A 27,102-nucleotide genomic window follows, 5' to 3' on the forward strand; every position below is an offset into this window, starting at 1 on the left:
CAAACTGGAGTTTAACACTTCAAACTATCTTGGAATAGAAATGTGCTAGAGGAATTGAACATGCCCTCCCGATATGTAAATGCTCTCATTTCCAAGCTGCTTCCTCCCCTCCTTTCCCCTTCAAGTATAATTCTGCCCTGGAGGGAAATCTTGGGCCTCAGGAAGAAGCTGAGAATTAGGCTGCAAACTTAAAGGAAACCCAATGTCAACCCTGAAGTGTTTATCAGTGACTCAGAGGAGTGAGCACCCGGAATTCTCCCCTGGGAAAACAGATGGACTTCTGTGACTTGATTTAGTGGCATCAGGCTACCCTGGGTGGAAATACACCAATCACGGGAACAATAACGCTGCTGTCCAGGGGCATCTCTAACAAAATGCCACACAGTGTGGGGTGAGGAGCGTTTTTTTAAGTTGAGGAAGCTGGGAAAAATTTTGCCCTGAATACAAGTGCAGATTCTTCATCTCCTGCAGGAGGCAACGCTTTTCTGCTGATGAAAACTGTAAGTTAGTAGTGGTGTTTTGATCAGTTTACAGAGGGTTTGTGAGAAGTCCACTCAGCTCTGTGGCTGTTGCAATCTGTCACTCTCAGCTCACAAACCACAAAGAAGAAGCCATAAACCACATGGCCGTGTCACAGGGCACCCATTCCAAGGGAACTCTTAGCAGGTCTTTCCTACATCACGTACCCTGACCTCTGTTAAACAACCTGGGAACTACCAACTATCCCAATGAGAAGCATGAGTTTTTTAATTATAGACTATTGTTAGTTTTGCTGTAGTTTTTCATGCTCCGTTCCTTCTTGTTTCACAGGATATCAGTCCTACCTGCTAAGCAATAACAGGCACCTAGATGAGTGCTTCACCTCCACTCCCACTGTGCATCCTCTGTTGCCATCCTGCAAGCAGCAGCTCATTTTGCTGTCATTTTTCATGCAATCATGGAATCATTAGGGCTGGAAAAGACCCCTCAGATCATCTAGTCTGACCTTCAGCCCACCCCCACCGTGCCCACTGACCACGAGGTAACTTTGTCCCCTTGCAAATAGCTGCCTTTGGAAAACCAGAGGCTGCATACCAGTACCATATCAGTAATGCTGCTAAATAAAGCAGTTCCCTCCTTTGAGGAAAGGTGCTGCTGCAGTGCCTGCTGATTGCTCATGAGCAGAGGACAGCGGCCACCCAGCAGGCTGCAGCATGCACAGCAGCATGCTGGCTGCCCATCTGGCCCCACTTGATATTGCTGGCTGAGCTGGTGCCACCATGCTGCACTGTCATGCAGTGAAGAAAAGACTGTCACGCAGCAGCTGGGACACGTGGGGTGAAACAACGTGGCCGGACGTGCTCACCTGCTGCCTGCTTTGACAGGAGGGCTGCAGGGAGGTTCCCAGCATGAACCGGATGGGGCAATCGGCAAAAATGCTGCTGCTTTTCATCAGGGTCCCAGGAAGCAGAGGTGGGGTGGCTCAAGGGGCGAGCCCAAATTTACTTATCCTTCCGCGTTCCTGAGACCTGGCCTTGATGTAGAGGGGCAGAACCAGGCATATTTGTTCTGTCTTTTATGAATAATGGCCCCAGCATACTTTGATAACATAGCAATGGGACTGATGCCATCTTATCTCCAAGTGACGATGCCAAGAAATGAAATCATAGAATCACTGAGGTTGGAAAACACGTCATGTACTCCAACCATCAGTCCACCCCCACCATGCCCTCTCACATCCGTCGGTGCCACATCCACACAGTTCTTGAACACCTCCAAGGATGGTGACTGTACCACCTCCCTGGGCAGCCTGTGCCACTGCCTTACCGCTCTGAGAAGATGATTTTTCTAACATCCAGACTGGACCTCCCCTGGCACAACTTAAGGCTGTCATCTCTCATCCTATCACTGGTTAAATGGAAGAAGAGGCTGACCGCACCACATCAAAACCTCCTTTCAGGTAGTGGTAGTTATAGAGAGCAATAAGGTCTCCCCTGAGCCTCCTCTTCTCCAGACTAAACAATCCCAATTCCCTCAGCCACTCCTCACAAGACTTGTGCTCCAGACCCCTCACAGCTTCACTGCCCTTCCCTGAACGTGTTTCAGGGCCTCGATGTCTTTTTTGTATTAAGGGGCCCAAAATTGAACATAGTACTCAAGGTAAGGCCAGTGCTGAGTACAGACGGACAATCGCTTCCCTGCTCCTGCTGACTGTACTATTTCTGACACAAGCCAGGATGCCATTGGCCTTCTTGGCCACCTGACCACACTGCTGGCTCATGCTTAGCCAGCTATTAACTAATGCCCCCAGAATGATGAACTAGTAGCACAGCGTGGAGGTCATTTTTCAGATGGTAACCTTGAGCCCAGGAGGTAAGCACCAGGCCAATCATCATTGCTCAGAAAACCATCACCAGCAACATTAACTATTCAGAGAGGGCAAGGCCAATAGGCAGTGGGGCTGCAGACCAAAGCCATGCGTGGAGAGGTGGTGACAGGTCCCCACCTGGGCCTTGTGGCCTCACAGAAGGCAGAAACCACAGCAAGCTCCCTGCTGCAGCTGCAGCTCAACTGGAAATGGTGCTGCTCCTCGTGCTGCCAGGCTCCCGTTCCTCAGAATGGTTTGTTTACAGCCGTGTCTAAAATAAACGTTGCCTACATTTTCTTCTTCTTCTTCTTTTTTTTTTTTTTACTCCTGTTATTCCTGCGGAGCAAGTTGGATTCCTTTCTGACTCACGCATGATTAACTAACTTCCAGCTGCATTATCTTTATTGTTGCTGCCGATGCGCCAGCCAGCGCTCAGCACGAAGCGTAGACCCCAAGCTGCGTTGGCAGGGCTGCCGCTTACAGAAAAGGATTTTTTCTGAGAGCCGGGGCTCGGCGATTTATTGTTATTATTTTATTTTTTTTCTTTCTCATTATTTTTTTCTTCAGGCGAACACACGTGCTCGGCTCTCTCGGGAAGCGGAGCGCACTCTTCCCCTGCGCAGCCGCCCCACGCCGGGCATTACACCGAGCCCAGCCCGTGCAGAGCGCGGCTCCCCGCGGCGGGCAGCTCAGCCCGGGGATTCGGGCCTGAGGGCCGGAGGTTAAGGCCGAAGCAGCCCCAGGGCCCGGCACCGGGAAGCAGGAAAGGGAAGGAAGAGGCCGAGCCCACCGGGAGCCGCGCGGCAACGGACGGGCACCCGGGCACCGCCCCGCCAGGCCGCCCCTCGCGGGCCATCGCCGCGGGCCTCCCCCGCCTCCAGCCGTCCGCCGCCCGGGAGCCGCCCCCCGCCGCCGCGGCGCGGCCCGCCCCCGGCCCGCCCTCCCTTCCCGTCGCCGTCCCCTCCCAGGAAGGAGCCGGAGTCGGCGGCGCCGCGGGCCCGGCATGGAGTAGGGCGGCCCGGGGCCGTGCGGCGCCGCGCGGCATGGAGCTGGGCCCGGGGCCCTGCGCGCTGCCCGCCGGGGCCGGCGCCGGGAGCGGTTCGGGCGGCCCGTGCGCCGAGATGCTGCAGGTGGCCGAGGAGGCCTTCCGCGGCGGCAACTTCGAGCTGGCGGCCGAGATCTACGGCTCGGAGCTGGCCGAGCTGCCGCAGCCCGAGCGGGGCCTGTGCCTCCGGCGCGCCGACGCGCTGGCGCGGGCCGGCCGCATGGCCGAGGCGCTGGACGCCTACGGCGCGGCGGCGCGGCTGGCGCGGCTGCGGCCCGAGGAGCTGCGGGAGCTGGCCGAGAGCTTGGCTCTCAGCATCCGCGACAAGGAGCTGCGCCTGCCGCCCCCGCCGCTCGGCTCCTCGGGCGGCGGAGCCGAGGGCGAGGCGCTGGGCGACCCGGCCTGCTGCCGTCCGCCGGAGCTCTTTGCCTGCCCGCTGTGCCGGCGGCTGCTGTGCGAGCCCGTCACCCTGCACTGCGGGCACACCCACTGCCGCCGCTGCGCCGAGCCCGGGGACTGCGGCCGCTGCCACCGGGCGCGCCGCCCCGCCGAGCCCTCCGCCGCCCAGCCTCAGCCGCCCGCAGCCCGGCCGCGGGTCAACGTGGTGCTGGGCAACCTGCTGCAGAAGTGGTTCGGCGCTGAGAGCCGGGCGCGGCGGCTGCGCGCCGAGGGGGACGAGCTGCGGGAGCGACAGGAGCTGCCCGCCGCGCTGGAGAAGTACGACCAGGCGCTGGAGATGGGTGAGCGGCGGCTCGGGGGGGCGCGGCCGGGGACGGGGGAGCCCGGCGGGATTGGAGTGCCGGGAGGAGCCGCTCGGGGGGCCGGGAGCGGGAAGGAGTTCCGGCCGCAAGTTTGGAGAACGAGCCCTCCCCGCTGTCGCCCGGCGGGGAGCTGCTATTTTTGTCCCGCGGTTATTTTTGTCCCCGCTCGGAAGGTGTCTCGCGTTGAGCCGCCTGCAGTCGATGACTCATTATGCACCATTTCTAGAAAATCCCCTCTCGTGTTTGTGGGGGAACCGTCTTCCACGGCAGCGTACGTGGCCGCGTCGGCGTCCGGCTGCGGCGTGGCCCCGTGGCTGGTGGCTGGTGGCTGCCATCCGCGGGCGTTCTGTGCGTGCCGCTGCGCTTCCAGCCAGACGCGGCCATCGAAAGCGCTCAGCAACGTATAAGTAGGTGGGAAGGCTCGGATTGTTTTTGTCTCAACGCCGTGTCAGGATAAATCAGCGTTGTGACTTGTGGAGAGCATCAGCCCGTGTTTTGAATGTAACCTCTTTAGACAATTTCACCTCCTTAGGTTTGTTTGTGCGTGGCGTTCTCGGAGGAGCGGGGGTTTAAATGAAGGGCCCTGTGGACGGGGGGCAGCCCTGGTTGCCTGTAGGAGGTGGGTCCTCTGCATTGCCTCGTAGTAGCACGGTGTATGGGCGTAGGCATGGGGCTGGGAGCTGGGATCCCTGCACAGCCCCCCCCGCCATAGACGTCTTGCTTTGGTGAGGGAGGAAGGAGAGCCAGCCACCGCTGTGGCGTTACGGGGGCGAAATCCTGCGGGCAAATCTGACTGAGACGAATGAAACGTGAAGAAAGCGGCATTCCTCCTCAGCAGAGGAGCTCCTTCCCTCCTTTGAACAGAACCATGTCCCTCACCCCCACCTTCCGTTGTCTCAGCGAGGGGCTGAGGCACTTGGCTTTGTTCTGCACTGTTGCTATGCCTGGATGCGGGCTTCTTCCTCGCCACAGCTCTTGGTTGACAGTGGGAAACCGAGGGCTGCGTGCAGCACGACTGGTCTGGCTGCTCGTGGCTCCTCCACAGCCTGCATTCTCAGTAAAACTATTACATGGTTTAGCTGAAGTAATCTCTGGTAAAGTAGGGCAGGACGGAGAGCTTGGGAAGGAAGGTGAAGCAGAGGGAGGGGAGAGGCTCAATGTAGGTCACAGGGAGTTTTTAGCAAGGCAGCCTCAAAAAAAAAAAAAAAATCCCAAAAAATAGCTGCGGATGCAGGAGAGGGAGGTGTGGCAGCAGCATGCTTCGTGCTGCTCTGTGCGTGGTGGCCCAGGGGGACGCAGCGTGCCTGTCCCTGCAGCACATCCTCCAGCCCTGGCTGCGTGCCTCAGGGTCCTGAGGTAATGCCATCACCGTGACTTATCCCTGTGAGAATAGCAGCAGGCACCTTGCTGGCTTTCAGAATCCTAACACCAGGGGTAACTGCCCATTTGCAGATCCAGATCCCTTCTGAAGAAGGGTAGCCCCCTTAGCCCGCAAAGCTGCAGCCTCCCCTTGTGTCCCCTCAGGCTGTGGTTGGGCCTAGGCCAAGTTGCCATCAGAGCCCTGGAGGTCCTAAGCTTCCATGACTGGTGCCGCCTCTTCTACTTCCATTGCTGCTGGGAGTCATGGCAGCGGGGATCTGCGTGGCTTTTCAGAAACAGGAGTGGAGGCAGAAGGGCACGTGGATTATATGTGTCCTTTGATGAGGAAGACTCCAGGCCTCTTGGTCTGCAGCTCATTGCTCACTGATTTTACTCCTGTTTCCCTGCAACACGTGGCTGGGTGTGACATTTGTAACATTAAAGCAGGTCTTCCTTTAGCAGTTGGGTCTTCCTGTGGCTTCTTGTCATCTGATCTGCACTTTGATCCTTGGGGTGCTTCAAGTGTGCTGTAGTTGTCTTCTTCCCAGCAGGATCTGGAGTGCCTGCTCCTTGTTTCAGATAGAAGATAACCTGCACACCTTTAAGGTGGTGGCTGTTTCCAGTGGAACTAGTCGGTCTTGCTGAATCTTAGTCCTCACCTCAGATATTTTTGTCCTTCTGTCCTTACCTATCAGGTTTGCAGTGCCCCCACTGCTTCTGTCTTTGTTCTGAAGGATTCTGTTGGCAGTTCTGTTAACATTTTTGAGAAAACTGGCTTTATGCTTTGAACCTCCTGGCCTTCTTGAGAAGGCCACAGTTTGGTCATCTCCACTGCTTACACAAAGCGGCTGCTGCTTTCACTGCCGGCTGCTGCTTTCACTGCTGCAGACATTGGAATAGGTCTCTGTTGTTGCAAGGTATCTAATTACCGTTTCTTCAAAGCAAGCACGTGTCTGGCCACTTGAAAGGAAGCATTTGTTTCCAGCTGGATCACGCTCAGTGCCAAGCTTTGTGCTGCTCAGCCATCACAACATTCAGCATTGCCATTTGGGCAATACCCAGCACTCTGGCTGCTCCTCAGGCACACTAGGTGGGGGTACCAGAGGTGGGTTTCCTCCCTGCCACCCCTCAGTTTTTTTCTCTGCTCTTGCTGGTCTTGTGGACATGCACAAAACTGTCTGGGAGCAGTACAGGGGGGTGTGTGTGTGTGTGTGTGTGCACTCAGAGACTGAGGGTGGCTGGATTTCAGTGACAAACGAGCAGGTATTTTGCAGATGTTCTTTTGAATGTATCGGTTTTATTTTTGTCCTTCCAGAGAACAAATTGTAATTACAGAGGTAGCAGGTGGCTGTCTCTTAAGACGAAAGATAACAAGTAAGGCTTTACCCAGGTAGGGTGCCTAACTCTGCAGGGCCAAAGACTGCATCATAGTGGGGAAGGGACTTGGCAATGCTGTTTATTCTTGGAGAGCAGTATTTATCAAAAAATAGTCTGTCTCGTGCAGACCAGGCACAGGAGCTCATTGCACATTTAGTGCTGTAGTCTGCTGGCATTAAAATTAGATTCAGCATGGATCTGAAGGAGACTGTGCTCTTCTCAGGGTGAGAGCATGCTAGTAAGCAAATAAACACAGAGACCGTAAGGGGATTTGGGTACTGGTGACTCATTCCTTCAGCTGCCGATCCTCTGTGCCTTTCTTTCTATTGAGGCAGCTATTAGTATCCCGTGCCTTTCCTGTAAATAAGCCTACACATTTCTGCTCAGAGTGCGTGCTGCCTCCTGCATCAGCTTCAGCAGAACTAGGTTTCTTCTGGGGGATTGCTGATGTACATCCATTCAGATTACCCAGCTTCTTTGTTTTTATCCACCTCAAGGGGCTCAGAATAAGACTATAGGAGATTGCTGAGGCTGAAGACCATGGTGGAGTTAAGGATGGGTTAGTGTGGGTAGAAGGGGGTTTTTTCTTCCCAAGCACATATAGAGGGCCACCTTGCCCACACATCTCCATTTCCAGTGGATAAAGGGCCAAAAGAGAGGAGGAGGTAAGTTCAGATGGAGTCTGCCGATAGTGTTGAAGGTGGAGTGCTGGGAGGAGTGCTGCCATGGGTGCCTTGTGTTGCCACTTCCAACTCTGGGGTGGAAACTAGCATGCTGGCCCTGAGAGATGGGGTGGCATTTGGAGCATGGCTATAAACAAAACTAGGTGCTCTCCTGGGCTTTGGTGGAGGGAAGAGGCTCAGCCTCTCTTGAGTGAACTTGGGAGAAGAAACCTCTCTCCCCGTTCTTTTCCTCTCAGTGGAGGTTCACCAGAAATTGGCCCAATCCAAAAGAAGACTTAATGCAGCCACTCAGCAGTAATTTGTTTTGTGGTAAAGCCATTCATGGAAACTTATTTGACGCCCAATGAATTCTCCCTTAATTCAATTACAGAGGGAAAAGCAAGCTGGGAGGCAGTGGAAGAGTGGCATAAAGGGAGACTCGGCTCATGAGGATAATATCTCAGGCAAGCTGTGCCTGTTCTCCAGCAGCCATAGCCTTTTAGGACAGAGGTGCAGGGCCTAGCACTCAATAGCTACCTTGTGCACTGCTTATGTAGTACACTGTAGTTCGCGTGCTGCACTGTGTTCTCTCTGCCTGCACAGAGCATCAAAGGTGCAAGCCGTCTTGGCCTTCTTGGAATCACAACGATAGGATATCCCAAGTTGGAAAGGACCCACATGGGCAACTGAGTCCAGTTCTTTACTCCATGTAGCACCACCCAAAATCCAAACCCTATGCCTGAGAGCTGTGACCAAACGCTCCTTGAACTCCAGCACTGGTGGCCATACCCACAGCCCTGTGCATCCCGTTCCCCGCCCACCGCCCTGTGGTGCAGCCCCTTTCCCTGACCCGCAGCTGCCCTCCCCTGACAGCTCCATGCCGTTCCCTCGGGCCCTGTCGCTGTCACACAGAGCAGAGCTCAGCGCTGCCCCTCCGCTCCCTGTGAGGAGCTGCAGCCACCATCAGGCCTCCCATCATCTTGTCCTGTTGCATCACCCCTCTTATGTATATGTTTCTTCACGTGAGTGTTTTTGCATCTGAATTCAGTTGTGTTACACTCTGTACCCTTCCCCCTCCCCGTAGTTTTACATCAGTACTGAGGATGAACATCTGCATTTTTACTGACACTGGCTTTCAGGCTTAAATCTGTTAACAGTATGCAGATTTTGGAGCCCAAATTTGGCTTGCTGAAGAACAGCTCATCTGTTCTAGAGTGTGGGGCAAGTGTGAGTTGCCCATTTCCCAGCTGTGAGGGAGCTGCTAACAGCTTGTGTCTGATTTTATAGGCTGAGTATGACTTTACATTGCTGTTAAATAGGAGGAGAAAAAAATAAATTGTGAATAGAAAGTGTCTTGCCGTGTCCTTTGACCTTCCATACAGACTTAAGTGATGCTTCAGTAGAAGTTGATTCCAAAACAGCTGCCATGGATGTTCCTGCCACTAAAAGCTAAGTTGTGGGGGACTGTTGCTTCCCGAGGAGTGCAGTGTGAATGAATTTCCACTGGAACATTCCTGCTGTTTGGTTGAATGCTTGTAGTCCTGAGTAAAAAAGGCTATGGGCAAGTGATCCCAAAACTGATTTCCTAAGGTGTTTGCTTTCCAAGCCTGCATCCAAATTTGTTTTTTAAATTTGGTGGAGAAAGCTGATGACAATTCTTGGTCAGCTTCCTGTTGCTGCCACACCATAGGAGCGGTGGGTGAGAGATTGGCCACTTCGATCAAGGTCAGAAGAAGCAGAGAGCTGCAGAGTCCCTTCTGTGTCTGCATGAGGAAGCTGTGCTTAATCTGTTTAGGAAGCTGTGCTTAAATGTCTATAAAGGTGTCTGATGATACAGGACATAGGTTTTATTGTTGCTGTTTTCTTAAGACTTGCGCTTCTTAGTGGTGTGCTTGCATCGAAGAGGCATTGTTCAAAGAGATCATCCACAATCCCTGCGTGTGAATTATGTGCATTAGTGCACTTTAATGGTCTTTTCTTGTTGGTGCACTATTTCTAGAAGACTGCTATCAAAGATAAGGTCATCTGTCTTTCTCATGTGGTTAAAAAAAGAGATTGACCGAATCTTCTTCCTCACAGTGTGTCTTGGGAATGCTTCTGATTTCCAGTAGTAAAGAAATGTCTCTTGACTTTGTACCAACCATTAAAGAAAAGACACAAAAACAAAGGGAGGAAAAAAGCTGGTAGATGACTGTCATGACTCTTGGAATGGCAAATGATTCAGTCATTTTAATAATTCATCAAAAAAGTATTTAATTTTGTAGCTAGAGAAGTATGATTTCTAAATGAAGAATGAGAGGTAATCTTTCTGAAATAGTATGCTGCAAAAAATAGCAGATGCTTTCTTCTTAGAGAAGTGCTAAAAAAGGAGCTTTCCCATCTTTCTGTAAAAGCACCTCTTGAAATCCGCCTAAATTAAACATGCCTCCCAAACCTGTTTTCTTCTGTTTTTCATTGGTGCAAAAATAGAAACAGAGATTACCTACAAACTGTGTACGCTGAATGTTATTTTAAACTTAAAATATTTTGCAGACTACCCCACACACGCTTCTTTAATACTGAGGTAGTGCTTGACAAAACTGTGTCATACATGAAGAATTTACTGCTCCTGCAAATGTGTGAAGTACTTTGAAGAAGGAACCCGTATTGCTCTTGATTTTTTGAAGAGCTGACTGCTTAAAGCTCAAATCCCGTTGCTGAATCTGATGGTTTCGTCAATTTGTGAGGGCCTGCTGAAGGCATGGGCTTTGCAGGATTGCAAGACCAGGGACCACGTGAGTCCTGTGCATGGTGGGCAGGAGCGTATCTGTGGTTATCATCAGAGGATGATCTTTAGGTGTTTTTTAAAACGGTTAAGGATGCTCTTGTAACTTAGGTATTGCACTGTTCAGGATAGTTACTCCCCTCCTGCTCCTTGTTATCATCGAGATGTGATTTCCTATAAGCAGTTGAACTACTTCCAAAATGCTTCAGATTTTCTTGCATGTAGGCATAGTTCTCTAGGATTATTCAAACAGCTCTTAAAAGAAAAGCATATTCATTGTTACTGTGATTAAAAAAAAAAGGTAACAAAGGAAGAAGACATTTATGGAACTGACTTGAAGTTCTTAATCTGAAGATGAGTGGGTTACTTTACCACTCCCCTTCTCTTACACAAGTGTGTTATGTGATCTGCTGTGTTTTCAGGACCAAAGCACAGTGGGGAAGTAACTAAGAAACGAGAAAGTCCTTTTTGCAGTATGCAGTCAGAAATCCTAGGCTAAAATAAACTTTAACTGGAAAAAGAAGAAGGCTGTAGAAATTTCGAAAGGAACTACTAGAAATGCAGTTTATATACTGATAGTAACAAAAAAAAAAAAAAAAAAAAAAAAAAAAAAAAAGGCAGCTAGATAATCACCTGTGAGGTTGTATTATGATAGCATATCTTGCTGTAAATTGATCTTGGTTTCTGTGTTCTTAGAATCTCTTTGCAATCACCAACTTGCGTGCATCTCAGCTGCCTGTTTGTATGGGGCATCTAGACATCTACTTGAGTCTTCTAAAGATTAATCACGAGTTTGACCTGTGGGGTTTTGGTTTGTGTTGGCTTTGCTTGTTATGTTTTAAAAAACAAAATGCTAACAGATTAAAGTATTACCTGCTCTTGAAATGGGTACCTTGGTTCTAACTGAGTCTACTGTTCTCTCTAAGAAAGGTTTTTTGTTAGAAAATCTTACCTGAAGCCCTAACTAAATGCTGTGAGAACCAGTAAACATTGAAAATGAGTCACGTTTGTGTGCTCAATAGTTTTGTTATACCAGTACCAAGCAGCCACAGATGGAGTTGGGGTATGTCACCCAAGACGGTGCCCAGATATCCAAGGGGCAGAGTGAAAACTGACGATGTGGGGGAGAGGTGTTGGTTCATGCAGTCAGATCTGGAAAGAGTGGGCTTCGTCTTAATGATGTGGAAAGACAGGCTTTCGTTAGGAGGCGTGGATAATCTAATCCATTACATTGAGCTGTACTCTGAACAATCTTGAATTAATGACTTGTGCTGTACCGTGAAATTCACCACTTAGTTGGTTTGTACAGAAGGTTCTCATTGGCTTACAATTGTGGGAATGCAAACTAAGCTGTAGGGTAATGTAATTGGTCTGGCTTGCCTCTGCCTCATTAGGTTGGAGGTACAGTTTGGAAGACAGGGCACTAAGTTAACTGTACTCTCTTTATGGCAGCTCTTCTAGGCAGAATACAGCTTTTCTTACAGTGTTTCCCTTGAGTAATCAAGGGAGGAGTGATTAACTGTGCAGAGTGATGATGACAGTCCAGCTTTAAATATTATGCAGGGCTTCCTAGCTGAGGAATTACTCACTGAGCCCAAAATAAAACCACTGGAAATCCAAAGTGTTTCATCAAACATACAGAAAAATCTATGTTTTTAAGTCTGAACCCTTTCCAGAGGTTGTTCACAACAGCAAGAGGTAAAGAACCAAAGCCCAGAGAGACTTAACTTGTCTAGATATCATATGTTCTCAATTGCCCTGCTGATCTGTCAGCTGTGTTGTATTTATCACCTCAGCTGAAGAAAACAAGGCACTGTCTTGTTATCTGCCGTGGACCGGAAAGTTATCTAGGTAAGTATGCTCAAGGACATGGAAGTGAATGGTTCTACATCCTTGTACTTTTGGGACGAAAGACAAGGGGACAGAGCTGTTGATTCAGTGCCGCTTGTGAAATAGTGGCTGTAACTTGGACGCTCCAGTTGTAGAATAGTTTCTTCCAATCTTCAGATGGTTCTGAGGCCTTCAAGATTGCCAAGTCCAACCATCACCCTGAGCTCCGAGTCCCTTCACTAAACCCTGTCCCTTCGTGCCACATCCGCACGTCTTTTCAATACCTGCAGGGATGGGGACTCTGCCATCTCCCTGGGCAGACCAGGGGTCATGTCCAACGTCTAAGCACTTTTTCAAGAACCACTTCTTCCTGATATCCAATCTAAACCTCACTTGGCACAACTTGGGGCCACCTCCTACATGCTGTCTGTTGAATGGAGACCACACTCTCCCCATTACAGTCTCCTTCCAGGTGCTTATAGAGAGTGGTGTGGCCTCCCCTCAGCCTCCTTTTCTCCAGACCAAACAGCCCCAGTTCCCAAAGACAATCCTCATATGTTGTTTTCTAGTCTCATTTTTGGGTAAAGAGAGATTTTGGTTTGGGGTACCTTTAAGAAATGTGCAGTACACACCTTTGTTCTCTGCATGTGGTTACCTTCTCTGATAGGGTCAGTCATTTGCCTTACCCCTGTGAAGTCAAATACGTCATATCTGTATGAAGAATTAAAAAGTAAAAAAAGCTGTATTGTAGACAGAGCTGTTCGTAGGAGGTTCTGTATTTTCATAATGACTGCTGTGGGTAGTGTGAGGAAGAAGGAAGTGGCTTTGGACAGGTCTTTTAGGCAGCAGTATGGCAGCCATATTGCACAGATGGTGAATGCAGGAGTGCAGTGGTACCCGTGCCCTTGCTTCTTGGGGCAGGCTCTTCCTGCAGCTTGTAACAGCATTTGCTGTAATGTCTGGCAGTGTTTCTTGTCTAGTGGAACTAGGTGCTTGTGTAATGGTTGTACTGTAAAACAGTGGACTGCTTCTGCACGGCAGTAAGCTTATGAAAGGGATTAGTTTTACTTTGCTGAGTTATATAATCTTGGTTATGGATGAGTTCAGGGCTGGGAAGCTCTTGGGGTTGCTTCATCTGTTGCTACAGAGATGTGTTCTGGCTGCACGGGAACTTTGAATAATTCTTCTATTATGGATTTATGGTTTTCTTTAATGATGATTTAAAAAACCATAGAACCAAGTACCACAGAACGTAAGGAAGTTGGGAGGGATCCACGAGGACCATCAAATCTGACTCCTGGTTCCACACAGTACCATCCGAAACCAATGTCTGAGAGCAGTGTCCAAACGCTCCTTGAATTTCAGCAGCTCGGGGCCGTGCCCACAGCCCTGTGCATCCCATTCCATGCCCTCTGCCCTGTGGTGTGGCCCCTTTCCCTGACCCCCAGCTGCCCTCCCCTGACAGCTCCATGCCGTTCCCTCGGGCCCTGTCGCTGTCACACAGAGCAGAGCTCAGCGCTGCCCCTCCGCTCCCTGTGAGGAGCTGCAGCCGCCATCAGGCTTCCCCTCAGCTCCTCTGCTCTGTGCTGAGCACAACGAGGGGCCTCAGCTGCTTTTCACACGTCTTCCCCTCCATACCCTTAATCGTCCTTGTAGCGTAGCCTTCCATCAGGACACTCTCTAATGGTCCGATGTTCTTCATAAATTCTGGTGCTCAGAAGTGCACGCAAATTCTGTAGAGAAGGGCACTGCTGAAGTCATCATACCTGTCCAGGACTTAAGTGTTGCTTCCCTGCACAGAACTGCTTGTGAGCACCCATTCCAGATCAGCTGGAGTCTGCTGGGCTGCAAGAATGGGCTGGCAGAGAGAGAATTTCCCATCTCTGGAGTCTCTCTGCAATGAAACTTCCTGTGTGCTTCGTCTGGGGTTTTGATTTGTTTTCACATACTGGAAAACTGACAGGGATACAAATGCAAGGAGAAATCATGGTGAGGCTCAGAAAACATACTTTTTTTAAAATAATCCAATTATTGTGGAATGATAAATGAGAAACTGGGGACTTGCTGATTGTAAGTGTACATTGTGACTGATGCCATTCTTCAGTTCTGGGGAGCTGAACTTGTTTTTTGTCTTTGCTATAGATAGAAGTTTTATTTGCACTCCTGTCTGTCTTTACTGCTTTAGCTAATTATCTCATCAAGCACGCTTCTGCCCCTGCTCCTCAACCAGATCTCCAGAGCTGAGTGCAGAGCACAGCAAAGAAGCCAAATTTCTTGCTCTGTCCTGTGGTGGAAGTTACATTAAAATGTGGGAAAGCTTTTTCCCTAGAATCCTAGATTGACTCTTGCTAGGAGCACTCAAAGGTGTTTTTGTCATGATGCTGTTTCTAATAGGCGTTTAGAAAATGCGCTTAGAGTTGGGATAGACTTGAATAAAACATGCTCTTCTAGGAAGAAATAAATGTCAGATAAGAAGGATTAGGGAGTTCTAGCAACTTTCAGTTAGTTCTTTCTGTGCTGAATTCCTGGAAGAAATCTCTGGAGTAGTTTATTGCAGAAAAACTCTTAGCGTCATCCATGTCCTGTTTAGAAAATTCTCTAATTGCACTCATTTTCCTCCTAGCACAGGGAGGTTTGAGGGAGCCATGTTCTTTTCTGTCAGCCTCCTGCATTCAACCATACAGTATTTTGAAAATGTGAAGGCTTGGGCCTGTCTGGAAAAGTAATTTTGGGTGTTAGCTTCTGCATAAGTGAGAGTGTGATCTAATGAATGTCTGCACATGAGCGCAAAGGTGAAGTGAGCAAAGTTGAGGTTAAATTTACTAGGAGGGATAGTAAGCTAACGTTTCTGGAAAATCTCAGCCAGCTATTGCATCAGTTTCAACAAGCTGGCAAGCACTCTGTGTTGGTGATACTTGGCTGTCCCAGAGAGGATCCAGGATGCACAGAGCTGCCGAGCCCCTTGATGTTGTGCAACGCTCAGGCATCGTCTCGCGCTGTGGGGTGAGGGCTGGGAGGGAGGACGCCATGTGCAAAGGTTCCCATGACCTGTGGCTCCCAGGAAATCTGTGTCCCAGCTGCCCGGAGCCGCAGATCCTAAGAGGCTCAATGGTGGATCCACGATGCTGACAAGAACATAAATTTTGCTGTGCAGCTGCAGGCTCCCAGAAGATTTTGATCCAGGAAATGCCATCTGTTGGTATTGTGGAAACAGTAACATTGTCTATGCTTTTCTGCTTTAATTTGGACTGAGATACCAAGTCATTTCTTAAAAGAAATCTTTTATTCTTAGCCCCAGTGAGAAAGAATGGGTGCGTTATGTTAAAGCAAACCACTGGTTATTGTGTGACTTTGTGGTTTGTTTTAAATAATCTTGATGCTTCTTGTAGTTTGTCAGCACCTAGCAGTGTTACTGAAATCTGTACATCCTCAAGCCCTCTCCATTCACCTCATGCGATTATTATTTTTTTTTCCCCACATGATATGTGAGGGAGTGGAACAACTCAACAGTGCTTACAGAATCTCTGTCTTTAATAAAGCTATACCTTTTTTTTCCTTCCATAGCTACATGCAGCTACGTTGGTATCGGCCATCTGCCAGAGGCAGTTCTTCCTGGTGCTGGTTTCGCTGATCAGCTTGTAGGATCTAACCTTGGGAAGTCACGTAGCCTAGGATTGTTTTTTGGGTGGCTTTGTGGTGGTGTTTATTCTGGCCCACAGTGCCCTTCATGTGGTGCTGGTATCTGCTAGCTCATGGGTTCTAAGAAGTGCAGCCCTGCCACCAGCCCTGCTCCCTCTCCACGCTGCCCAGGTGCAGCTGCCTGCAGGCTGGCACCAGCTCCATGCTGACGATGGGACGTGCCAGTGGCCTCACCACCAAATGGAGGTGAACTTGAATGAAGGAGGCTGGGCAGCGCTCCAGCTACCGAGCCCTGTCTGACCGCCTAATCTCACTATAGGAAACCTGTTATTCTGTATTCTCATAAATACTGTTCTCTTGAGCAAAGCTGGAAGCTTGTTCCCCCTGCTCCCTTTCTCTTCCTCAGTTAATGAATAACTGGCTAGGAATGTTTAGTTAAAATGGACCACACCTTTTGCTTTCTAATTGAGACTTGGTGAACAGAGGAACTTGGTGAAGTCCTGAGTAGATGTAGCTTTTTCTGGTGTGGCTTAAGTTTATTTCAGTATCTTATTTTCTCTTCATGTTATATGAGCCTGTGAACTTTGCTTTGGGAAGATTTGCAGCCCTTGCAACACAGTTGTGTTCTGCCTCTCATTTTCACTGAAAACAAAGACTTCTGCAGTTGAGATGTTCCCAAAAATGAAATGATGAAGCTGTTCTCTGTGTCTACTGAATGTATGAGCCACTCGGAATTGCCTGCTGAAAAACATGAGGAAACGTCAGCATGGCTGAAATGTCAGTGGTGCACTAGTGAACAGAAGCAGGAAGCTGGCTTGCCTGCCCAATAAGCTTGCACTGCTTCCTTTCCCTCCTTGGTGCCAAAAAGTACCCCACCCAATGCTCTGCCTACCCCTGTCAATATTTGTAGAAAAAACATGCAGCAGATACATTGATGGAAATATAGGCAGAGTGGGTTTAATACAGTCAGAAGATTAATAAAAGACAACAAAATTGAATAATCTTGTATTTGAGCATCTTTGGAAAAGAAGAAAATAGCTTGCTTCCGAGGGCATGAGGTTAGTTGTTTTCAATTAAATTTTGTTAATTTACTTCTTAAGAGTGATTCTCTACTACTATGGGTCACTGCAGCAGTCTGCATGTGTAATACTGAAAGGAGAAAACCAACAAATGCACGAACAAGCTTTTGTAGAGCTCCCATGTTTTAGATGTAGTCTGCAGCCTTTGCTGTCTGGGCCCATTGAGGCAGGATCAGCTGTGGTGTATCATTCTGCAGTTAGTAAATCTGGCATCAGTCCATGCTTGGGCTAAAGAAAGCATCAGTCCTCACTGCTTCTTTCTTTCTCATCCCTCATCCTGGTGTTCACATTTCTGAAGCTTTACAGTGAACCAGTTGAGGGGAAAGTGATCCTCTTAAACCTTTATATTTATTTGTTTTCACTGCGTTAGCTTTCAGTCAATTAATTTCTTGCTCTGGTTTGCTGTGCAACCACACGGACCTGCTTTGCTGCATTAGAGCTGGTGTCAGCTCCAGGGCAGGGAGGGGATGCAGTTGGGCCATCCCTCTGCACGATGCTTGAACTTTGTCAGCTGTAGCACCTGTACCAGTTGCATGCTTATTCTCTGTCCATACTCACTTGTATACAGTGTATACAGCTTCACATGGCAAATTTGTTCTTACTGAGGATATGTTTGAGGGTATGTTGGGATGTTTGTGCAGAATAGGAAGGGTATGGAGATGAGAACCCAACATACAGCCATACAGAAGGATATGCTAGTTGGAAATGTCCCTGAAGTTAGTTAGGAGGCAGAGTTTCAGACCTGTAGAAATGAGGAAGTATTGCCTCTCAGTGCACCTTGGAGCATTTTTAAACTTTAATCCCAGTTATGAAAGCTTTAATCTGGTCATGAGAATTCTACCACCTGGCAGCCATTTTCCAGCTCTCCTGAGGCTTTCCTGGCATGCAAAGGTTGAGAGCACCCAGGCTGTTAGGGATGGGTGGAAGCTGGCTGGGCTGCTGGGTACTAGGTGCCAGTTCCTCACTCCAGGCTGTGGGGTGGATGAATGCCAGTAGCATTGCTGAGGTGCTGGTAATGGGTTTGGTGCTGTTTAATATCTTACTAACAATCTTGATGAGCGAATGGAGTGTGCTGTTTGCAGGTTTGTGTGTCATCAAGCTTGGAGGGGGAAGGAATGTTTGCAGGGCTGCCACCCTGAGGCTCAGGCTGGCAAGTCTTGTGTGCTTTAGCTAAGGCAAATACATCTGGGACAAAATAACCCTGTGCAGCAGGACAAGCTGGTTAGACTGCAGCACTGCAGGAAAGACACGGCCATCCTGGTAGACAGGCTGAATGTGGAGCCACTTTAGTTTTTCTGCAATTCCCTGAAGTTTTATGCTCAAGCTAGATTTCCATCTTAAAACATATTAGACCATAAGATAGGATTTGAGATGTTTATAGTCCATGCAGTCTAAAAACAATTCATGAACGTATGGCTGCTAAGGCAGTGATGTGTTCTCGCTGGAAGTTTGCCTGCGGTGAGGATGGCAAGTGGACATAATTTGAAGACTGCATGCATTTTGTTTAATGATTGGCTTCTGGGATGTTCTGTAACTGAAGTTCTTTGTGGTATTTTCTGCACGTAGTGCGTAGGACTAGAGTAGAGGGAGAAAAAGCTTGGTGCTTTTTTTTTTTCCTTGCTGAAGAGTCATGTAAGCTATGTGACAGAAAGAGCAGGTGACGACCCGTATGTGAATATGGAATCACTCTTGTAAGAGAGAATGCAGAGATTGCTTACAGACTGAGAGGAATATATTTCAGGAAGGAAGAGAAGAATTACCTTTTTTTCCATTACATAAAAGTGGAAACGTAATGATCATGCAGCTGTGCTTTTTAGGTTACTCTATTTGAAATTAGGTTACTGCGTTTAACACACACTACTGCTTCTTTTAACTTTCTCGTAACCTTTTTGTCTTTCAGCTTCTTGCAAGTGTTCACTGATAGCACAGCGAGCAGAGCTCTGTACGTCAATGAAAAACTACCAGCAAGCCCTCCATGATGCAGACATCCTCTGCCGAAGCAAACCCCACTGGCCTGCGGTATGGTGCTTGCATGCTACAAGGAAAACAAATCAGACTGCTTGTTCTCAGGACTTCTCTTTGGGGGGCAGATGGCACTGGTGAGGTCATTGTTGGGTGAACATTGTGGTGTTATCAGGACTGGAAACACAGACTGGACGGTCATTCTTTCACAGGATGAGTCTGGAAGGTCGTTAGCATGGGATTTCTCTGGTGGGCATCCAGTGATGTGATTTTGTTTGTGCTAGTGCCCATTGATCTGCTAGAGCTTGTGTTGTAGCTTGAAGCAGAATCGCATTCAGAAGTCATCGGTAGCATGGGATCACTTTTCCCTTTTGGCAGTGAGTGGCTTTGCCAGCCTCCTGGCAGCAGTGTCTTTCTGAGGAGTATCCCAGATAGTATTTCAGGATTTACTCATTTTTTTTTCTTTCAATACTGAGTTCATACATCAGATTCCTGTCTGTGTGACATAGTGATTCATATTGGTGTGGGGTTTTTTCCCTAACAAATGAGGTTCTTGGGAGCACTAGTTGTGGGCAGTCTGAAGCAATTGTCAGAAAGGTAGAAAAGATAGTTAAGGTAGAAAGAGAAGGAAGCACATGGTGCCCACAGTTGATGCCTGAAGGCAGGCTGGGTATCCCAACAGCTCACCCTGCCTAGGATTACACCTTTAGTCAGTCCCTCACCTGTCACTAGCAGAACTGCAGCACAGCTTTGACCAAATGAAGCCTCCAGTCTGAGAGATAGGGTGACATGGGTTGTAGGCAGGGTTGTAAGAAGACCTTGGATTTTCTTTAGCCTTATGAAGAAGACTGAGGTGTTGCATAAACTCATTGGTGTGGCAAGCCTCAGCACAGAAGCTGCAGCTTGGTCTCTGTTTGAGCTAGGTAGGATGAGCAATGAGGTGCCATCTGATGCATCTAGCTTCTGACAAGTTAGATACTCGTCTCCTGAAGATACCTGTCTTGTCACCCATTAAAACCTTTTCTGTTTGAAGGAAAATGGTAATCTTACCCCCATCTCCAATTCTACTCTTTAAAATTTTACTCTCTATTTAGGATCGTTTTATACTCAAGGCAGGAATTCATCTTGAGCAGTGTCAATTGTGTTTTTGTGCAAAGGGAGACAAATGAATTAAGCACATTCAAATGTTTTCTTGGAGTGTCTTGTCTGTTTGCCTTGCATCCATGGAAATGTGATGTGTGTCTGTCGTAGGCGGATAAAGATTTTGTTAATCACATCTCTGAAGAATGCTAATTGAAAATGAAAGTTGTCATCATGGCATACCAGCAGTATCACAGATACATTTTGCTTGTGTATGTCAGAATTTCCACAGAAGCTTTGGCGATCCTGAATTAGCATTATGCAGGAATTCTGCTTTGTTTTGTATCTTGCACTGTTTCATCCAGTGGCAGAGATTAGAGCAAATGTGTAGTGCAAAAATCCACCATAAAATAGAGCTGTTCTGGGAGTAGCTCCTGGGAGATGAGCATTCACCTACCAGAAACTTTTGGCTTATCGCTAACTGAAATTCAGTGTCTTACAATGTCTGAGTTCCTAAAGTTCTTGGGTCCACCAGTTTATTTATTTTCAGTTGCTGAAACCGAGTCCCTGGAGTCTGTGAGGAAGAAATTTCCAGTTGTACTTTGCAAGTGGCAGAGAGAATTTGATGCCCTCTCTGAAGCTGCTTGGGGTTCTGGCTAGATTTTACCCCTCAGATCTGATGCTTTACTTGACACTGTGAAAATAGAAAAGGGAAGGTGGCAGTGCTGGTCTTGTAAGGTCTGTTATTCCTGGGCATAATTCTTGGTGTTGGATCTTTAGATGCTTCTTCCACACACAGCCCAGAGGACACCAAGCTACCAGGGCAGTAGAGTAAACTTGTCTGTAGTGTCAGGATGATTAGTAGCTCTGGAAAAAAATGTTTAGAGAGGCTGTGGAAGCATCAGAATAAAAAGATCAGGGTCAGGCCTCTGTAGTACCTTTCCTCTTATCATATTCAGAAAAAAAAACATGCATATCTTGATGTGAAATGTCTCCAGCATGCTAGCTGCATCCTGGTTCTCAGAAGCCAAGAGACATTGCTTGGGAACCAAATCAAGCTCTTGCATGCTCCTTGAACTTGGCCTCTTGCATGCTTCTTGGACTCAGACTCCTATTGGGAAATATGCTTTCTTCTTGCTGGAATAAACAGGCTGCTCTTTTCTGTGTTTTGGGAAGTAGTCAAATTTACCTGCTCAGTCCTCATCTTGGGAGATGGCGGCATACTAAGACTTCTTGTTTATGGCATACAGTGACTAGTTTTTCCTACAGTGTCTGTTGCTATAAGCCTCCTCCTTTTCTCCCAGACAGTGGAAAGGTAGAGATCGTAACAGGCTTCAACTTGAAGGGCTGCACTGAAAGGGTGAGGGAAGTTTACCTGCTGGATAAGATTACCTGATGTTTTTGCAAGAGCATGAGGAACAGAAAAAGACATCTGCTTATCTGACCAGTCTCTCAGCCTCCAGCACAGCCTGAAGATAATTGTGTGAATCGGAGGTGGACTAGTGTTCATTTTCAAGAGCAGATGTTTACAAACACATTTAGTTTCTCTCCATCTTTAAGGAAATAATTTCCAGAGTCAGATTTGAACTGCAAATTGACATCCACAGGGAAATTCAAAGGTGAGGCGTTCCTCTCTCACCACTAATAAGCAAATTAGGACTTGTCTCCAAGCTGATTTCTTTTACCTCAGCCACGGGTGTGTCACTCCAGGATGTGGAGAGGTAGGATGAGCTAAAAGGTTTCAGGTTAAACACTGTCAAGTTGCCCTACATGCATAATATACTGATATGTTCTACCCAAATAAAATAGGACAAGACACTCAGCAAAAGTGAGTATCCTAAACCTGAAATCTTTTGCTTCATCCAGGGCCGCTGCCAGCCTGCCCCATGTTTTCCATGTAACTCCATTGCTGTTCAGACTGTCCTGGTACAGGGAACCCGTCTCTGGGCCACAGGGAGCCCTGTAGGATATGTTGTGGTGGGAGTCTCCAGGAAGACAAACAGCCCTCCTTACTCTGTGTTAAGTCCTCCTTGAAGAGGAAAGGAGCAGCGTCTGGCTGGGGGTGCTGCAGTGCAGCACTGGGGACGTTTTGTTCAGCAGGAGGGAATGGCTTTCTCATTCTTCTGCAAAACAGAGGAATGGCCAAGTTTGTGTGCTGGTGTCTTACTGCCTCTTCAGAAACAATCTCTAGATTTGTACGTTTTCTTTGTGCAAACAGGGTCATTATGTGAAAGCAAAAGCTCTTTCTGGATTGGAAAGGACCGAGGAAGCATTGAAGGAGTTTCTCTATTGTGTTGCCTTAAATCCTGAATGGAGCTCAATGAAGAAAGAAGCCCAGAAGGTATCAGATGTGTTTACTGTTTGCTTCTTGGCCGTTGCACTGCTCTGTAGAGGTGCCTCCATCACAGAGATAGTGTATTTGTAGATTACACCACAAATCTGTAGGTTGGACCACTGCTGTTTATTGATGATGCTTGCAGTGTGTCAGCAGAATTTGAATACACCTGGATTCCATAAGCTCAAAGCTTCTAATTTTAGTGCCCAACAGAAAACCTCTTCATGTGGGAAATGACAGGGGGTGGGGAAAAACAACCCTGTAATCTATGTATAACTTCCCATAAGTGGACATGGCTGTATGACCCTAGTCACATTCTCTTTCAGTCTATACATGCAGCAGTTTCAGAAAAGAAGTTGGGAGTTCAGCAAGGTGCTTGGTGGAGATTGGTGAGAAGGGAAACAGCTTTTAGCCTGGGTTGAAATCAGCTTGAGTGTAGAGCAGTGGCCTGCTTGGATGCAGAGGAGAACTCAGACACATCTGTATTAATTTGATTCAGTAAAAGAGCATGATCTGAAACCTTCTGAAAGCAGAGATCTGAGGATCGTAGTGCAGAGGGACATCAGCAGAGGAAGAAGAGAGCAGGTTGCCAGCCTCAGTGATTGTGGGGAACAGAGGCCTTTGAGAAGGGAGATGGGCCCCAAGTTCCCACAGAGAGGAGGGCCTTGGGATGTGCCTATGGTTGTGGTGGGCCCTGCCACATGAGTTTCCTGTGGATGTTGGGGAATGTAGGATCCCACCGTTGTTGCAAGCCTCTTGACATTCAGAAGCTACACAGTTTGTTCATCTGTGTTTGTACAAATGTAAAGATCCATGTTGTAATTGTTGTTCTTCTCCCTTTCTTTCTCTCTCTAATTGACCAGATAATGTGTGAGATGTTTTTCCCAGCCTTTGAAAATGTGCATGATAGTCTAACAGCACCTTTCTCTAGTCGAACATCCCATACAAGATTGAAACCTGCATTTTTAAGTAGCATAAACACACAGTCAGCTGCTGAAGATAGTTCCATTGCTGGGTCCTCAAAGGTATAGTAAAAAGTATTCAACATATAAATACCAAAAATAATACAAGGATCTGTCTGATCGTGTGTGATGTTGTCTTTGTCAGCACTCGTGTAGGCACTTATTTCATGGTAAGCCTGTTTTCTCCAGTTACTGTTGTATCTCTTGTTGGGACATGTTTTTTCAGAAAAACAGGTCAAAACTCTTTGTTCAGAAAACAGTGTGATGCCTTCTTGTGGAGATCTGTCATGTTTTGTCTTTATTTTGTATCTTTCTTTTTTTCCTCCTTTCTGTCATTTATGGGATTTTAGTATGATAGAAACACAGCTGCTAGACAGAAGGCATAGGGAGAGAAATCTGTTTAATGCAACTTGACTGTAACCTTGTTTCATGTGGACCTTTGTTCCTTTCTAAGCTCAGTGTAGTTACACTGATCTATTACTGACATATATAACTAATAATAATAATAAAAAAGAAAAACAAAACTTGTCTTCTGCTGTGTATAACTGTTCTTACCTTCTTTAGGATACTGTGTTCAGGTTAACAAAAAACCCGTCCCAAGAATCTGATGTATTTAGAAGCACTGATTCTCCCACTTCCCATAATGTACTGGATCGCTATTTTGAAGACAGCAAGAAGTCTCTGGGAGCTGTTCTCTCCAATTTACCTGGGACTGGCTTAAAAAGAAAGCTGTCCAGTGATATGAGGGATATACAAAGCTTGGACGTCCCCAGTAAAATCCCTAAGAAAGGTTTGTGCTGTGGCTTCAGATTTTCTTTTGCTCATGTTCAGAAACTACCTTTTTCCTCCTCCCTTTTTAGGTGTAAATGAAACATTTCCTGTATGGATTTGTAGTCTAGGAAATGTCTTTCTGCTCTTAACAGCATTGCTCTGATATTCCTCTCTTATTGGAACATGTAGAGTTTGAAGATGTTAAAGGCACTAAAGCTCAAGTACTATTTATGTTATTGCAATGCAGTTTCAATTCATTCAATGAACGCTGCATTTTTCTTCTCATAACTTGTAATCCACTAACAGTTTAGTCTTTGTATTGCTGGCGTTCACATTTTCTAAGTCTCAGAAGTACAGTGGAATGTCATTGTTTTTCTATATGAAGTAAAGATACAGTGAGCCTGGAAACTGATCTTTGACTGGCATCAGAAAGAGTCATATGCAACTTTACATGAAATTTGCCAAACAAACAAAGGAGCCCTTTGAAGGGGTAATAAGCCCACCCAGTTTTCTGTTGCTTGATAGCCATGCTTACAGTTGGTGTGCTTCTCAGGCTTTCAACAAAGAGCTCTGAAATGTTTCTAGTACTCTGGGAAAAAATGCTGAAGGCACTATATTGCACTGAGTAATGAAATAACTGGGAAAAGAGGCTTTTAAAATGCTGCTGCATTAGCATGCATTTTTTAAAAGAAATAAAAGTGCACACCTCCTTGACCAATCTGACTTCTGTCTTGAAATATCACAAGTCTCCAAGTGCTGCTGCTTGTCTGCCACCTCAGCAAATTACCAATTTACAGCCAGTTTCTGGTCGTGGTGTTGTGAAGGGAAAAATCCCATATTTGTCTCTGAACTGCAGACTCAGTAAATAGATTGTGAAATCTAACACTCCTCTATCTCCACAGCAAAGGGCAGAGATCGCATTTTACCCAGAACCATTAATTTCTGGTCTGTGCTAGATCCTGATGCCACGCTGCTATTTGCAGAATAAGGCAGTTAGGTTCTTGCTGTTACTAAAGGCTAACATGCAAGATGTAGGTTAAAGATAACATTGTTTTTCTTTGTAGGCCACATCAGTGCCCTCTCCCCTTTCCTGTCTGGACTGGAGATAAACCAGATGCTCAGCGCAAGTTATCTTTTAACAAAATATCCAAATGTTTCAACTTAACATCAAAAAGCTGAGCTTTTTCTTTTCTTTTTTTTCCACTGTCAAGAATTTGGTTCATAAAAAGGTCGTGAAGGCTCTGTTGCAATTCTTGCTGAGCAACAAAGGTGTGGACTGTAAAAGAAGTTGCAGAATCTGGTGAGGCTTTGGAACAGGCTGCCCAGAGAGGTGCTGGAGGCACTATCCCTGGAAGTTTTCAGGAAAGGGGTAGATATCACAGTGAGTGGCATGGTTTAGAGCAGTCACAAGCATGGGTTGACAGCTGGACTGAGATGATCGCAGTGATCTTTCCAACCTTTATGATTCTATGATTAATCTGCTTGTGTTAATGTCATCAGAAGCCTAAGCTGGTAGCTCTTGAGCTTAAATATTGCTATGGTGTTTGAGGCCTGTGATCTTTGGATGTGTTCACTACAGCAGTACGCACCACCTTCAAGAAACAAGATGGACATAAATTTTTGTATTCTGTCACTGTGTTTGCCAGCTGCATTAGTTCATATAACTCTAGTAGTCCTTCAAAGTGAAGCTGTGTGAAACATAGGATTTCCACAGCAGGGTAGTCTGGAAGCGTGCAAGCCTTTTTATACTGTTAAGAAAAGTTATTCCTGCTGAGACATCTATAATAAACACTGATGAAATAGTTTAACTGCGTGTAAACAAATTAAATTCTGGACTTAACATACTTAAAAAACATCTGGCCTGGCTGATGTGGGAGGTAGTGATGGTGATGGGAAAGCAACAGCAGAATATTTTCAAAACTAGACTTTGAAAAAAACAACCATTTTTGGAGAAGCAATTTGTGGGTATTCAGCTCTAAAATGCTTTCTCTGGCCATCATTCTCTGCTCTCCAAAAAACTTCCTGCCAGACAGTTTAAAACTTAAATGGAAAATATGTTTATTTGAAACAAAGCTTCAAAAAAGAAAGGAGATAATATAGTTATGGAAAACAGCTTACTATTTGGAATTGCAGTAATGCTAAAATATTTACTGTAATCATCACCTTAACTTCTAGATGCAGATGTTTTACCTGAGAACACTGTCATCACTTCAAGTGAGATACCAACAACTCTTGTTGATGCGTCGGATTTTGAGTGTTCCCTCTGCATGAGGTATGGCTGTGTTGACCTGTGATTAAGATCTGAAAGCCTTTCTAGCTTCTGAAAAATGTTTTTGTGGTGTCAGAAGGGAAAGCAGCCAAAGAATGCCGAAACCATTGCTTCATTTCTTTTTCCTGAAATTTGGATTTGATAAAGCTGTACAGACACAGTCTTCATTACGCACTACCTACCACTTCAAAACTAAAAACCCTTTTTTATGTCTTTAGATAAAATTGTCACTAATTTATACAAAAGCAGGAAGGGGTGAGATAGTGAGGTCTACTCCCTCGTTTCCACAGTTTAGGAATCTGTATTGTTTTATATTGTCAGCTTAGGTTTTTTTGTTCTGTGTTTGCATATTCAGGTTGTTCTATGAACCTGTTACCACTCCCTGTGGACACACATTTTGCCTCAAATGCCTTGAGCGTTGCCTTGACCATAATCCACATTGCCCACTCTGCAAAGAAAAGCTGTCAGAAGTAAGTATATCCTTGCCTCAGTTAATAAAAATATTCAAAGCTGTGTTCTTCTGGTAACATGTATAGGATTCTGTGCTCTACTTGCAAAACAGTGTGATAGTACTCAGCGTCAAGCTGTGCACAGACCTTATTTGCTTCAGAATATATTTTGTTGTTTCTTGGGGAAAAAAAAAATATTTGTTGGTGCTTAAAGGAAGAGATGCTTCCAGTATCACGTCAGGCTCATGCTTATGGAGTCCGAATGTGTTCCTACCATCAGTCTGTATTTCTACTAGCAGTGAAGTAGGAATGGGCACTCCTTGGTCAAACCTTGTGCTCCAGTAGTCATAATGTGTCTTATATTTGGAGTACATCTTGGGGAGCAGTAACCTGACAGCTCTAGGTGAAAGT

At 46.8% G+C, this 27,102-nt stretch overlaps 1 protein-coding gene across 1 annotated transcript in view; it reads left to right on the forward strand.

Annotated features, from left to right (window-relative positions):
• The first annotated feature begins 3,390 nt into the window (after positions 1-3,390).
• Positions 3,391-27,102, forward strand: part of LONRF2 (LON peptidase N-terminal domain and ring finger 2) — a 34,376-nt gene continuing 10,664 nt past the window's right edge. The window contains exons 1-7 of the mRNA XM_042867654.1: positions 3,391-4,132; positions 18,764-18,882; positions 22,124-22,246; positions 23,104-23,265; positions 23,767-23,992; positions 26,149-26,245; positions 26,598-26,712. Of these exons, the coding sequence (XP_042723588.1) occupies positions 3,391-4,132; positions 18,764-18,882; positions 22,124-22,246; positions 23,104-23,265; positions 23,767-23,992; positions 26,149-26,245; positions 26,598-26,712 (1,584 nt within the window). The remainder of the gene's footprint in view (positions 4,133-18,763; positions 18,883-22,123; positions 22,247-23,103; positions 23,266-23,766; positions 23,993-26,148; positions 26,246-26,597; positions 26,713-27,102) is intronic.

Source organism: Lagopus leucura, unplaced genomic scaffold (genome assembly GCF_019238085.1).
Source record: "Lagopus leucura isolate 7727_CA_CO unplaced genomic scaffold, USGS_WTPT01 Super-Scaffold_100001, whole genome shotgun sequence".
NCBI lineage: Eukaryota > Metazoa > Chordata > Aves > Galliformes > Phasianidae > Lagopus > Lagopus leucura.